Source organism: Pavona decussata, unplaced genomic scaffold, assembly GCF_977016875.1.
Source record: "Pavona decussata unplaced genomic scaffold, jaPavDecu1.1 SCAFFOLD_100, whole genome shotgun sequence".
Taxonomy (NCBI): Eukaryota; Metazoa; Cnidaria; class Anthozoa; order Scleractinia; family Agariciidae; genus Pavona; species Pavona decussata.
Window position 1 is genome coordinate 335001 of NW_028145515.1, and position 13674 is coordinate 348674.

Here is a 13674-nt window from a genome sequence, read left to right on the forward strand (position 1 = left end):
GAGGTGTGAACATTATGAACTTGTACTATGAATGTTTTGTTTTCTATGTGAAAGCTTAACAGGCAGTGCATGCGGTTTGACTAAAAAGATTGGAAATGACTGTCAAATGCATGATCTGTTGCACTGATTAAAATTAATTAAAATTGCTTTAGAAGTGTCAATTCCAGTGTTTTTTACCGATAACAGTCATGACAGGAGGAGCTAATGGGATGACATCAGTGGTGAGTTGCAAGAACCAGAATTCTAGTTATGGGGGTCAATTTTGATCAAGGAAAACACAATTTAGCTCGAGGTTAGCGAGGAATTCAAGTTATCCCAGTTCGAGTTATCCAAGTAAAAGTGACTGAAAAGTAGGGTCAAATCCAAGGGAAACTGGGAAAATGTCTTTATAGTCTTGTCTTTATAGTCTTATCACCACCGTATGTTAAAAAATCTCAATACAATGTCTTTACTGCTCTTAAAGTCCTAACATATCTCCGAGGAGACCTCTCAGTATAAGCCCGGGGGTTTCTTGAGGTCTCCTCGCCACTTCTTACTTCTTTTACTATTATTATTTACTCTAAACTTATGTACTTGTAATCCTAGTCTATAATTCATTGTAACTTTCTATGTTTGTATGTCGTGGTGAATAAATAAATAAATAAATAAATAAAAAAAAAAAAAAAAAAAACGGGACTTAGTTCGAGTTAGCGAGGAGTTTGAGTTACTGGGGTTCTACTGTATTCCCGATGTAACCCTTCCCACTGCAACCTAGGGTGCAGAAATTATTTGGTGTTTAATTATGAGGATGTACCAGATGGAGAGCCAATAAAACAAACAAAGCACATTGTTTGTTCCATTTAAATAGTTCTTTGCTCACAAAATTTATTCAGGTAGGGTGAAATTATAATTATTCACCTACAAAATTGTACTTGTTTATTCAGACAGCTCTTTTTTTATCTTAAATTAAGTCAATCTGACGAAGCTAAATAAATCTCACTTTATGCCCTGCAGAGCTGTTAAGTATGTTTAATAATGTACATTAATAATGTACAAGTTGTTAATAATGTTTTTGATTGGGCTAAATGTTATTTAGGCAAGGTTAAACTCAAGAAATGCTGGGCAGAGGTCTACTCCTTTAATTTAGGCGAGATGGTCTAAGGTTAAGAGTTTCGCAGGACCTCAGTAAATTTACAGCTCAACCTTTTTGCTTGCATTGTGCTTTGTGTGCAGTTGCAGAAAAAAGCTTTGCTCCCGTCCCTCCCCTCCCTCTAGGTAAGTATTGGAAAGTATTCAATATTCCACTAAGTATTCAGTGTTACGGTGCCTGGGTGGTTGCCGCTCACAGGGTTGTCATGGTTATCTTTCGCGCTTGCTTGCAGCTCCCCTACAGACCTTGCAGTTACCTTCCCCACACTCACCTATTGGTGATGAGTTTAAGTGTGATGCAACAACTACTATAGCCTCCCACGCAGTCGTTTTTAGGGGACTCGTATTACCTCCTCCCCACAAATGCCTGATTACCCAAGCGCCACATTCCTTTCCCATTGTTTTACTCCCCAAGCACCCTAGCCAATCACCATCAAAGCATTGTCTAATGATATCAATCAAATTGCTGGTTACAATGGCCACTTCCGTTTCCCGCGAGCTTTGTACATTCTCTGGTACAGTCTTGAGGGATACGGGAGTTTTATAAGCTGGAATATATATAGTTTTTCACTTCTGGAATGACTGGTCATGGCTGAAACGCCAAAACAGATATTGAATGTGAATACAAGCGCTTCTTGTGTGACGTTTTGACATCGTTATCTGCTGGGAGAGCTAATCAAAATCTTCGGGAAAGTGTTTGATCTGCCCCGCCTGATCGAGTTGACAGTCGCTGAAGATATCACCTCTTACAGGTGCGGAAACTCTGAAGCAGATTTGTTTGTTTGTACAAAGTGCTACGAGAGACTAACTCGATTCGAGAAAGCAAAGAATAATGTAGAATGTATCAAGGGGAGATCTGCAGTATTTATCAGTCCACTAAAGACTATTAAACAGAAAGTTAAACGACAAAGAGCCGATCAACTTGTGGCCCTTGTGGAAAATGTTGCACATGCCCCCGAACAAATTGCACCAACAAAGCGAGTTTCAACTACAAAATCTTTAAAGTTTACCAAAAAACCGGGTAATATTTGGGTTTCCTCCACACCGACAAGATTAAAGGCAAAGCTTGATAAATAAACAACCTTGCATAACCAGTCGGCAAATTGACGAAGATATCACTATTTCAAGGTAAGGTCAAGGTAAACCTTCCAGATTTTAGAAGGTTCACTGTGATTGGCTTAGCGGCGGAAAGGAATGTGGCGCTTGGGTAAGCAGGCGTTTGTGGGGAGGAGGTAATACGAGTCCCCTAAAACATCTGCGTGGGAGGCTACAACTACTACTGCACATACCTAGAGCAATATTCATCATCCTTTCTACAAGTCTGCCACATTGTTCCTCCCAACTGTACTTCCGTGCATATTTTCCACAAAGATCTTTGGTCTCTTCAAGCCGTACAGCCCTGTCTTTTTCACGAACAGCCCTGATTGCCTTGGCCCACTCTTTAGGATCTTCTGAATTCACGACGCTGTAAGAGCCATACGGCAGTTTCTTTAAAGCTTCTCCAAGACCCGAGTTACCACTGACAAGCACAGGGAGACCAGCAGACAAAGCTTCAAGAGCAGCCAGCCCAAAGCCTTCGGTTCTTGAGGGTATAATAGCAAGATCTGCCTCGGAAAACTGTTGAGCTAGCTGCTCTCTTTCCTTAAAACTACGCACAGTTAGTTGAGTAGGAGCAATGCCTTCCTTGAGTAACATTTCTCTGACTTTCTCTTCTTCTCCTCTTGGTGCACCAACAAACACAAGTTTGTAGGGTTGTGACACGTCTTTCAGCTCAGCAATTGCCCTGGCAGCAATGTCATATCCCTTCAAGTGAAAGTCTTCGCTATCTCCACGCCCAAACACTAATACACGGAATGTTCTTCTTTCTTCAGTGGCTTGCAACACATCAGCAAACTCAGAGAACACCCCTGGGGTGAGATTGAGAACATCTTGGTCCTTTCCACAGGAACGGAGGTAACAGGAGAAAGCTTCCGCCAGCTTGGGTCCAACTGCTACGACTTGATCAGCTAATTCACAGAGTTTGACCTCTGCCTGGTGCTTTTTCTCACCTTTGGAAATGGGGTCTGTATAGCTCTTGAACATGCCAAGTTCTTCAGGGTCGGTATGAACAACCTGAATCCATTTACAATGACCATGTAGACATTTTATAAGGGACACTTGACGACCAAGATGGACTCCATGGCCTATCACACAATCCATGTCATGATCTTTTGGAATAGTGGCCAACCAGTCAATTGGATCATAACCAGGAATCTCCTCTGCTTCAATAAGATGGACATTGTGATTAGCAGCGACCCTTTTATCCTCCTCACTGCACTGAGGGAGATACATACTGACTTCCACATTCTTGTGTTTTGCCAACTGGATGGCAAGCTCTCTGTTAATGGTTGACAAGCCCCCTTTTGTAGATCGCCATTCACTACTGAGAAGAGTAACTTTCACTGTACTGTTGGAAGCCAAGCTTGACCCACTTTCTAGGCATTCCTGTGATGTAGAGGCTGATGTGCTAAGCAAGGAGGAATCCTAAAACAAATGTGTAATTGATTTAATGAAGGAAACTCAACATGCTAATGTGCTAACACCAAGCAGTTATCGGACATCATGGTCACCATGAGTCAATAACATTAAGCTTGCTGCATTTAAGAGGAGTACATTTACAGTAGTTAAAAGGGTTTATTCACAATTGTCCCCCAATTAAGTCACCTTGATGACAAACTAGAGAGTAAAACGTTTTTAGTGGGATCCATGTCATCCCAAACTTTCATAACATGGAAAAACCAATTCCTTTAATACATGATCAGAAGAACAAATATATTCTTTATAGTGTAGACACAAAATAAGAAGCCTTCTTCCCTTGTGTCCCAGATAAATTGGAAACAACTTTTAAAGCTGATCAAATGTCTCAGCTTTCACTAAGATCCTTTCAAAGGCCCAAAACTGCTACTGACCAGCAAAACAGGTTACAGTATTTATAGTTAATAACTTTGTTCAGTCTTTCGTATTGCTTTATTTAAACTTAGTTTCGAGAGTAAGACTAGCTCAGTCTGGGGAGGGTGAACTCTGTCCTGGGGTTAGCTCTTATTGGGGGATTGGGCACCTCACAGGCGTAAGGTTAGGTTAGTCTGAGGAGGCTGAACACCAGCCATGGGATTAGCTATTGTTTGGGGGATTAAGCAACTTAAAGGCATAAGGTGAGGTTAGTTTGGGGAGGGTAAACACCTACTCTGGGATTAGCTATTGTTTGGGGGATTGGGCACCTCACAGAAGTAAGGTGAGCCTAGTTTAAGGAGGATGAAAACCTTCCCTAGGGTTAGCTATTGTTTGCGGGATTGAGCATCCCATAGGGGTAACGTTAGCTTAGGTTGGGCAGGGAGAACACCTACCCTGGTATTCACTATTGTTTGCGGGATCCGGCACCTCATAGGAGTAAGGTTAGCTTAGTTTGGGCAGGGTAAAAACCTACCCTAGGAATAGCTATTGTTTGGGGGGGGGGGGGGGGGATTGGGCACCTCATAGCAGTAAGGTTAACTTAGTTTGGGAATGGTGAACATTTGCCCTGGGGTTAGCTATTGTTTGGGGGATTGAGCATCGAATAGGGGTGACCTTAGCTTAGTCTGGGAAGGGTGAACACCTACCCTGGGATTAGCTTTTGTTTAGAAGATTGGGCACCTCATAGGAGTAAGGCTAGCTTGGTTTGACGAGGGTGACGCTTTCCCTGGGGTTAGCTATTGTTTGGGGGATTGTACATCGCATAGGGGTTAGCTTAGTTTGGGGAGGGTGAAAAACTACCCTGGAATTAGCTATTGTTTGGGGGTTTGGGCACCTGATAAGGGTAAGGTTAGCTTAGTTTGGGGAGTGTGAGCACCTGCCCTGGGGTTAGCTATTGTTTGGGGAATTGTGCATTGCATAGGGGTAGGGTAAGCTTAGTCTGGAAAGGGTAAACACCTACTCTGTGATTAGCTGTTGTTTGGAGGATTTGGCATCTAATAGGGGTACGGTTAGCTTAAATTGGAGAAGGTGAACACCTTCCGTGGGATTAGCTATTGTCTGGGGGATTGGGCACCTCATAAAGGTAAGGTAAGCTTAGGCTGGGGAGGGTGAACACCTAGCCTGGGGTAAACTATTGTTTGGGGGATTTGGTTCCTCAGAGGGGTAAGCTTGGCTTAGGTCTATGGAGAATAAAAACCTGCCTTGGGGTTAGCTATTGTTTGCAGGATTGGGTATCTCAAAGGATTAAGGTAAGCTTAGTCTAAAGAGGGTGAACACCAACCCTGGGGCTAGCTATTCTTTATGGATTGGGCAGCTCATAGGAATAAGGGCAGCTTAGTTTAGGGAGGGTGATTGAGCTTTGCATAGGGATAAGGTTACCTTAGTCTGGGGAAGGTGAACACCTGCTCTGGGATTAGCTATTGTTTGGGGGATTGGGCACCTCAGAGGGGTAATGTTAACTTAGTTTGGGGAGGGTCAACTCCTGCCCTGGGGTTAGCTATTGTTTGGGGATTGGGCACCTCATAGGGATAAGGTTAGGTGAGTTTGGGGAGGGTGAACACCTACCCTTGGTATAGCTACTGTTTTGGGGATTGTGCACCTCATAGGGGTAATGTTCATTTAGTTTGCAGAGCATCAACTCCTGCTATGGGGTTGGCTATTGTTTGGGGATTGGGTACCATATAGGAGTAACGTTAGCTTAGTGTGCGGAGGGTCAACACGTACCTTGGGTGTAGCTATTGTTTGGGGGTTTGGGCACCTGATAGGGGTAAGGCTAGATTAGTTTGGGGAGAGTGAACAGCTGCCTTGTGGTTAGCCATTGTTTGGGGTATTGGGCAACTCATAGGGGTAAGTTTAGCTAATCAGGGTTGTCGCTAAGCGCCGGCTGCCGGCGAAATTCGCCGGCTGGGAAAGAGGTCATCGCCGGCTGAATTTTGGGTGGCAAACACTCGGTTAAAAGGGCAATGAACAGTTCTTTAGTTACCCACTAGCAATGGTTCGATTGAGAATAATATATTTTAAGTGAAAAGGTTGAATAAAATCCTGACTACCTTTTAAACAGGGTTGTCGCTAAGCGCCGGCTGGGAAAGAGGTCATCGCTGGCTGAATTTTGGGTGGCAAACACTCGGTTAAAAGGGCAATGAATTGTTCTTTAGTTACCCACTAGCAATGGTTCGATTTAGAATAATATATTTTAAGTGAAAAGGTTGAATAAAATCCTGACTACCTTTAGTATTGATGCCATAAAGTAATTGAAATAAAGTCTTGTTTTGAGGACTTGTTTACCGTGTCCTCTTTCCGTTTTCTGCGTCCGCCATCTTGTCAACACGAAGCTTGGTAGCCCCCACATTCAAGGCGTTGCGAAAGATTGGGAACGAGTTTGTTACCAGGTATTTGTGTCAGATCGGAGAAAGAAGAAGTCTTTCTCTGTAGCATGAAAGAGAAAAAAACATGAAGGAACTTCTTCATAATGCTTTAATACAGCTTTCAATTGGTTAAATTTTATTGTTTATAACATGTTTATGCCCATGAATAGCAAGAAGAAATGGGCAAACGGAGGAACAACTGAACCAACCAGAAACCAAAAACCAGAAACGTAAACGGTCCGCTGAGTGCTCGCCGGCGAAAACGAACGAACGAGAAACCGAGTGAACGAACTCGCGAAACTGGATGAACAGCTGTACGCCCGTGTGGACAGCTCTTTTGTTTGCAGCTCTTAGCGTTTATAAGAATCAATATTCTGATATTCTAGTGCAAACTTAAAAGCACTTATCTTTTCGGAATGATAGAAAGCGATGTAGCTTTCGTTCTCATTACTTTAATGTTAAGTAAATATTGAAAATCTTACGCACGTATTTTCATTTTCAATGTAAGAGTATACACGGCATTCATGAAAAATGGGTTTTAGTTAGATAAGATTAATTGTAGTTAGGTTTTGAATTTTGTTTAGGATAGTTACAGTAGGTTATTTCTAATTTTTATATTCCTGATGGATTTTACCGTGTTTAAATAAAGAACTATTCTTCTAGTGAGCTCACCAGAGAGAGAATTAAGAAAACAGCATAGATTGACGAACTGAAGTAAAACAAAGCACTGTCCACTCAGAAGGTCTGTCATTCTCCTTAGGGGTACAGTGAACAGACCTGGTAGAGAGTTCAAGGAACGCCAAACAACAAAAACCACACGAAGGAAATAATGGAAACATAAAAGCAAGGGAGAAAATTTTGAATAAATTCAGGGTGAATCTTTGTACCACACGTTTCAAACTGCGGCACCACAGCTGACCTTCTCTTTAATGGTTGTTTCTTTTTGCATAAAAGAGCCCCTAGATCTCACCAGAGTGCACCAAATTGAATTAAAATTTTCAAAATTTCCTGAGGAGGCCCCCCATACCCCCCTTATGGGAGGGGGCGACCCTCTCCCATACCTACCCCTCCGTCGGCTATGCCGACGGCAGAAGGCACTTTGCGCCTTCTTTAGCCGGCCCAATTTCTCAGCTATCCAGCAGACAAATTTCTTAGCTACAACCCTGGCTAATTCTGGGGAGGTTGAACACCTATCCTGGGGTTAGCTATTGTGGGGGGATTAAGCACCTCAGAGGGATAAGGTAAGCTTAGGCTGGGGAGGGGGAACAGCTTCACTGGGGTTAGCTATTTTGGGGGGGGGGGGGATTGGGCACCTGAGAGGGGTAAGCTAGCCTTAGTCGGGGGAGGGTAAAAAGCCGGCCTTGGAATTAGCTTTTTGTTTTAGAAGATTGGGTAGGTCATAGGGGGTAAGGTTAGCTTAGTTTGGAAAGTGTGAACACTTTCCCTGGGGTTAGCTATTGTTTGGGAATTTGGGCTCCTCATAAGAGTACAGTTAGCTTAGGGCGCGTTTTTTTATCCACAGTTCTGGAATAAGAATGGTTGGTACGGAATGCTAGGAATAATTCGGATATTCTGCATAAAAAAACCCCCGTCGGGTCCTGGCCGAGTAAACATTGCGTAACAAATATGGCGGCCGACGAAGAGGCTGCCATTAAAGCCGTTATCGCAGCAATTTTCCCCGTACTTTTGGTACAATGAAATTAGAAGCAATATTTCATTTTGTCCAAAAGTGTAACCTGACTTTTTCTCCGGTAGAGACGTATTTGAATCCGCAGCGCTCATCTCACCGCCCGCCATCTTGGATTTTCATTTGCAACATTCTGTTCATTCTGCCCCTGGGAGCAGAATGAATGGAATGGCATTCTGTCCATTCCGGAATAGGAATGCGCAATAGAAAAACGCGTGCATTCAGGGGCGGATACAGGGGGGGTGGATAGGGCAGGGTCCGAAATGAACTTTTTTAGGCAGGCGCCAAGTGGCGACTGAAATTTTTTTTCAGGCGCCATATAGAAAAATGTGGTTGCCAAAAAGCAGAAAAAAAAAAGTGTCAATAAAATTTTTCCTTCACAGCGAAACACAAACCAAAATTTTTGGTTGCCAGATGGAAAATTCACGTCTGCGTTTGAGGCCGCAATGGCGATTTATACACCTACCACTGAAAAACCACGACGCATGAATCGAATGCCAGCTATATACGCAGTTTCATAAGAATGCTAAATGTTTTAAGTTAACTTTATACCTTCTCTCGTCTCTACCTTTTGGAGAAGAAATGTACCCGATTGAAAAACTGCCGGTTGGTTCTTTGCTCTATGGTCAAAACCATAAACGATCTTTCCTTGCGCGTTCTGTCAAGACGATCGACGGATCGCCATGTTGTTCGCAGCAGGCCACAACCGTGCAGCATTTCTCGTTCAAAAAACATGGCGGCGAAGCTTCGCACTGCTCGAGCTGTGAACCGTTGTGATAGATTTATATTAACAGGAAAATCAGTTTTATACTTCAAAAGCAGTGGAAAGGTAAAAAGTAAGTGACGAATTGGCGGGCGGCTTTGAATTTTATTTTTATCGATTTGGCTGAAAATCAAAGTTATTGTTATAATGATCGTGGCATGAAATAGTTAATCGTCCGCTGGCGACTAGTTGTGAAATTCTGGTCGCCAGTGCAAAATTTTTAGTCGCATTGGCGACCAGGAAAGCGCAATTTCGGACCCTGTAGGGTGGATATCCACCCCCCATTTTTCAGTAAAAAAAAATTCGAAATGTCACTTTATTTGAAATAGAAAAGAAAGAAAGAAAGAAAAATTAGCTCTCGCTCATGTCTGGTTGTTGTTACGCCACGTTTCGTCGTCTGCCGCCACTTTTCGCGCAAAAGTTCGCAAGGAAGTCATTTGACAACGCCTAGTGGGGCGGAGTAAGATTCTGATTGGCTCATCAGTGATAATAACAGAAATGACAGGCCTGAACGGCTCACTGCGTTATGTGGTGTACATTTTTATGAACGCTACCTTTATATTTTTGCCCTAACGAGCATGTCCTTAAGAGATTGTCCTCTCTTGTAGGATATAATTGGCAGATTTTTGAATATGTTTCTCAGCAAAGGCCGATTTTGTATGAACTTCCAGTTTTGCATCAATATATTTTTAAGGTTACGCACCGATGGGTGGTACGTTGTAACAAAAGGCAAGATTTGTTTACGAGTTTTTTTCTTTTACTGTAGAGCCGACTGTCTTCCGGCGAAGTTGACTTCTGATAACGTTGTCTGTATCATCTTGTGGGGGTATCCGCGCGCTATGAGGCGCGATTTAAATTTGCAGACACTTTTTTCGAACGTTGTTTCAGAAGAATTTGTTCTCAGTAGTCTGAGTGCGTCGCCTTTAATAAAACCTCTTTTAACATCCAAGGGATGGCTCGAGGTAAAATGTGTATACTGAAAGGTTTCAGTAGGCTTGTAATGTGTACGGATGTCAAGGATTGATTCATTTCTGAAACGTTCTTCTTTAAAAATTATTGTGTCGAGAAAGCTAGTCTCGTTCTCTGAAATTTTAGCCGTAAATTTAATAGTAGGATGGAATTTGTTAGCTTGTTCAATGAACAGGTTAATTTCCTTTTCGTCACTATCCCACAGTGAGAAAATGTCATCAATAAAACGTTTCCATTCTATTGGTTTTGTTTTGCTTTGACCTATCATTTTTGGTTCAATATCGGCCATAAAGATGTTTGCAAATGCAACGGCCATTTTTGTACCCATTGCAGTTCCATGGGTCTGAAGGTAATTTTTTTCCAACAAATTGGAATGAATTTTCCTGAAGGATAAGTTTAAGCATTTCTTTGAGGTAGTGTGACGGTATAGGAGGTTTATTGTTGTGGAATGCCTCGTATGCTGTGCATACTGTTGTAATACCCTCCTCCTGTGGTATATTTGTATACAAGCTTGTTACATCCATTGATACTAAGATAGTATCTTGAGAGACCTTTGTCTTTTCTATGAAGTTTACGAAATCCGTTGTATCTTTTAGATACGATTTCTGTTTTTGTGCGATGGGCTGAAGTAATTTGTCCACAAAAGATGATAATCTTTCTGTGGGGCCTTCACAGCCCGAAATTATCGGTCTTCCGACCGGATTTGGTTTGTGGATCTTAGTAAGGGTGTAAAATATTGGTATTCTTGGCGGATCTCGCGTTTGAGAAAAGCATTTCTTTGTCATGTCATCAATGAAGTTATTTTGATGCAATTGTGCGACAAGCTCGTGAACTCTTTGTGATGTTTCCACCGTCATGGGAGTTTGGAGAGGTTTATAATGTTCTCTGTTGTCGAGTTGAATTTGAGCTTCTTGTTTATTTTTTTAGTCAGGGCATTTTCTCTACCACCCCTCAATAAATATGGTCTGCCATCCACCCCCCATTTTGAAATCCTGGATCCGCCCCTGGCATTTTACATTCTGTCCATTCTCATTCCAGAATTGTGAATAAAAAAGCGCGCCCTAATAGTTAGGTGAGGGTGGACAACTGTCCTGGGATTAGCTATTGTTTGGGGGATTGGGCACCTCATAGGGGTAAGGTTAGCTTAATCTGTTGGAGAGGGGGGTGAATATCTACCCTGGGGTTAGCTATTACTTGAGGGATTGGGCACCTCATAGGGGTAAGGTTAGCCTACTGTGTGGAGGGTGAACACCTGCCCTGGGTTAGGTATTATTTAAGGGATTGGGCAACTAATAGGGGTAAGAAGGTAAGGTTAGCTTAATCTGGAGAGGGTGGACACCTGCCCTAGGATTAGCTATCATTTGGGGGATTGGGTACCTTATAGGGGGAAGGTTAGCTTTGTTTGAAGAGGGTGAACACCTGCCCTGGGTATAGTCATAGTTTGGGGAAGGTGAATACCTACCCTGGGCTAAGCTATTGTTTGGAGGGATTGGGGACATCACAGGGGTAAAGTTACCTTAGTTTGGGGAGGGTGACGACTACCCTGGGGTTAGCTATTGTTTTGGGGGATTGTGCCATCACAGGGGTAAGGTTAGCTTAGTTTGGGGAGGGTAGACACCTACCCAGGGGTTGCCTATTGTTTGGGGGTTTAGGCCCCTCATAGGGATAAGGTTAGGGTAAGGGAGGGTAAACATCTTCCCTGGGGATAGCTATTGTTTGGGGGATTGGGCATCACATAGAGGAAAGGGTAGCTTAGTTTGGAGAGGGTGAACACCTACCCTGGGGTTAGCTATTGTTTGGGGGATTGGGCACATCACAGGGGTAAGGTAAGTTTAGTTTTTGGGAGGGTGAACACCTACCCTGGGGTTAGCTATTGTTTGGGGGATTGTGCATATCACAGGGGAAAGGTTAGCTTAGTTTGGGGAGGGTGAAGACCTACCCTGCAGTTAGCTCCTTTTTGGGGGATTGGACATTTCATAGAAGTATTCATGAATAGGTTAGTTTGGGGGAAGTGAATAGCTGCCCTGGGTAAGCTATTGTTTGTGGGATTGGGCACCTCTTAGGGGTAAGGTTATCTTAGTCTAAAGAGGGTGAATACCTGCCCTGGGATAAGCTATTGGTCGGGTAATTGCACAAATCACAGGGTAATCCGGTACCCAGATCTCCTACCGTCAGGCAGTGGGGAGATCTGGTAAAGTTCGATTTGAGGCCCGTATTCCGGGCCCGCCCATCATTCTTGATTCTGGTAACCAACCAGAAATGGCCTTGTATTGAACTTTACCAGATCTCACATTTTGATATTCCCGAACCGACTGAGATCACGAGATTAATCACAGGGGTAAAGTTAGTTTAGTGTGGGGAGGGTGAACACCTGCCCTTGGTGTAGTTATTGTTTGGGGGATTCGACACCTCACAGATATAAGGCTAGCTTAGTTTGGGGAGGGTAAACACCTGCCTTGGGGTTACAGGTAGCTCTTGTTTGGGGTATTGGTCATTTGATAGGAGTACGAACAGGTTTGTTTACAGGGAGTGAATAGGTGCACTGGGGTTAGCTACATTGCTGGTTTGGGGGGTCTTGCACCTCACAGGGGTATTAGGTTATAGCTTAGTCTGGGGAGGAATGGACACCTGCCCTGGGGTTAAGCTCTTCTAAACCAGAAGAACAATGCACACACACATAGTGTTTCTTGACTGTACAATATTCAAGATGAGCATTATCTATATCAGTTCAATTACTGCACACTGAAAGTTACCTTAATTGTCAACCTGGACATCACAGGAAGCCTTCAGAAACAACTTTCAACTCTGATGCTAAATTAAAACTGTAAATAGAAATAAAAGCTTGTTTCAGTAGGGTGGTTGCATGTGATTTCATGTTTGCTTGACCAATATTGTTTTCAAATAGAAATCCCTACAACACAAGGTTTAATTTTTTCCCCATGTACATGCACAGTACTAGCCACTGGATTAGCAGCACCTACATAGAATGTTTGCAATATGATGGATAAACAAGCAAACTACATATCCCTTCATGTGTATAATTCAATTTAAACAAAGTTATGCAAGAGCAGACTTAATGCAGACATAACTTGTATTCATACTGAGCTTACAGTCACTGGGAAATTAATTCTAAAACCAGTTGGGACAACTAGAGTGTCATTGCAAACAGCTTCTCAAGAAAGGGAATTACATGGACCATAGTTTAGCTACATGTAAGGGTGGACTTGCAAATATGGGTGATTCATAGAAACCAAAAGAATTTTCTACAGATGTTCTTAGACATAAGACGCATTCCTGAATAGCACTCATGTGAGATAACATCACACATTTTCTTCCGCACACCAAAGCATTAGGCTAGGTAGTGATCTGAGCTTCATCTTTGTTTACTCATAGAGAAATATAGAAAATTAAAGGTTAAATATGAATGGTATTTGTTAATTTTTTGTTTAAAATGCGCAGTTCCAGAAAAAAATCCATACCCACCCCAAGGAAGGTGGTAACCAGACATTTCTAGGGGGAGGGGTATCTTAAAAACCAAAATTTTAGAAGCATTAAATTATGGAGCTAAACAGGAATTTCCAGGAGGGGAGGGGGAAATGCAAAACAAGGAACCTTCTGTGCAAGGAACCTTCTGTACAATGCCTCACTGATCGATGCATTGCTTAAGTGTGTAAATATAATTCTGCCATCAAGAGAAACAGCATGTCTTGGTATCGGTTTACATGGATCACCTAGAACTTTTAAACAGCTTGCAAAGATTTGAAGAACCAACA

The 13674-nt window shown here is 42.7% G+C and overlaps 2 protein-coding genes and 2 pseudogenes across 5 annotated transcripts in view; all 4 read right to left on the bottom strand.

Moving 5' to 3' along the window:
• Positions 1-13674, bottom strand: part of LOC146472173 (uncharacterized) — a 241432-nt gene that overhangs the window by 119069 nt on the left and 108689 nt on the right. The window lies entirely within an intron of this gene.
• The window catches only part of LOC146472176 (uncharacterized), a 128271-nt gene that overhangs the window by 111453 nt on the left and 3144 nt on the right, over positions 1-13674 (bottom strand). Inside the window, exons 3-4 of the mRNA XM_085119616.1 lie at positions 12655-12723; positions 2418-3651 (exon numbers count right to left, since the gene is read on the bottom strand). Coding sequence (XP_084975742.1) covers positions 2418-3651; positions 12655-12675 — 1255 coding nt within the window. The 5' untranslated portion in view covers positions 12676-12723. The remainder of the gene's footprint in view (positions 1-2417; positions 3652-12654; positions 12724-13674) is intronic.
• The window catches only part of LOC146472178 (uncharacterized), a 137781-nt pseudogene that overhangs the window by 55847 nt on the left and 68260 nt on the right, over positions 1-13674 (bottom strand). The window lies entirely within an intron of this gene.
• LOC146472182 (uncharacterized) lies at positions 9489-10802 on the bottom strand (annotated as a pseudogene).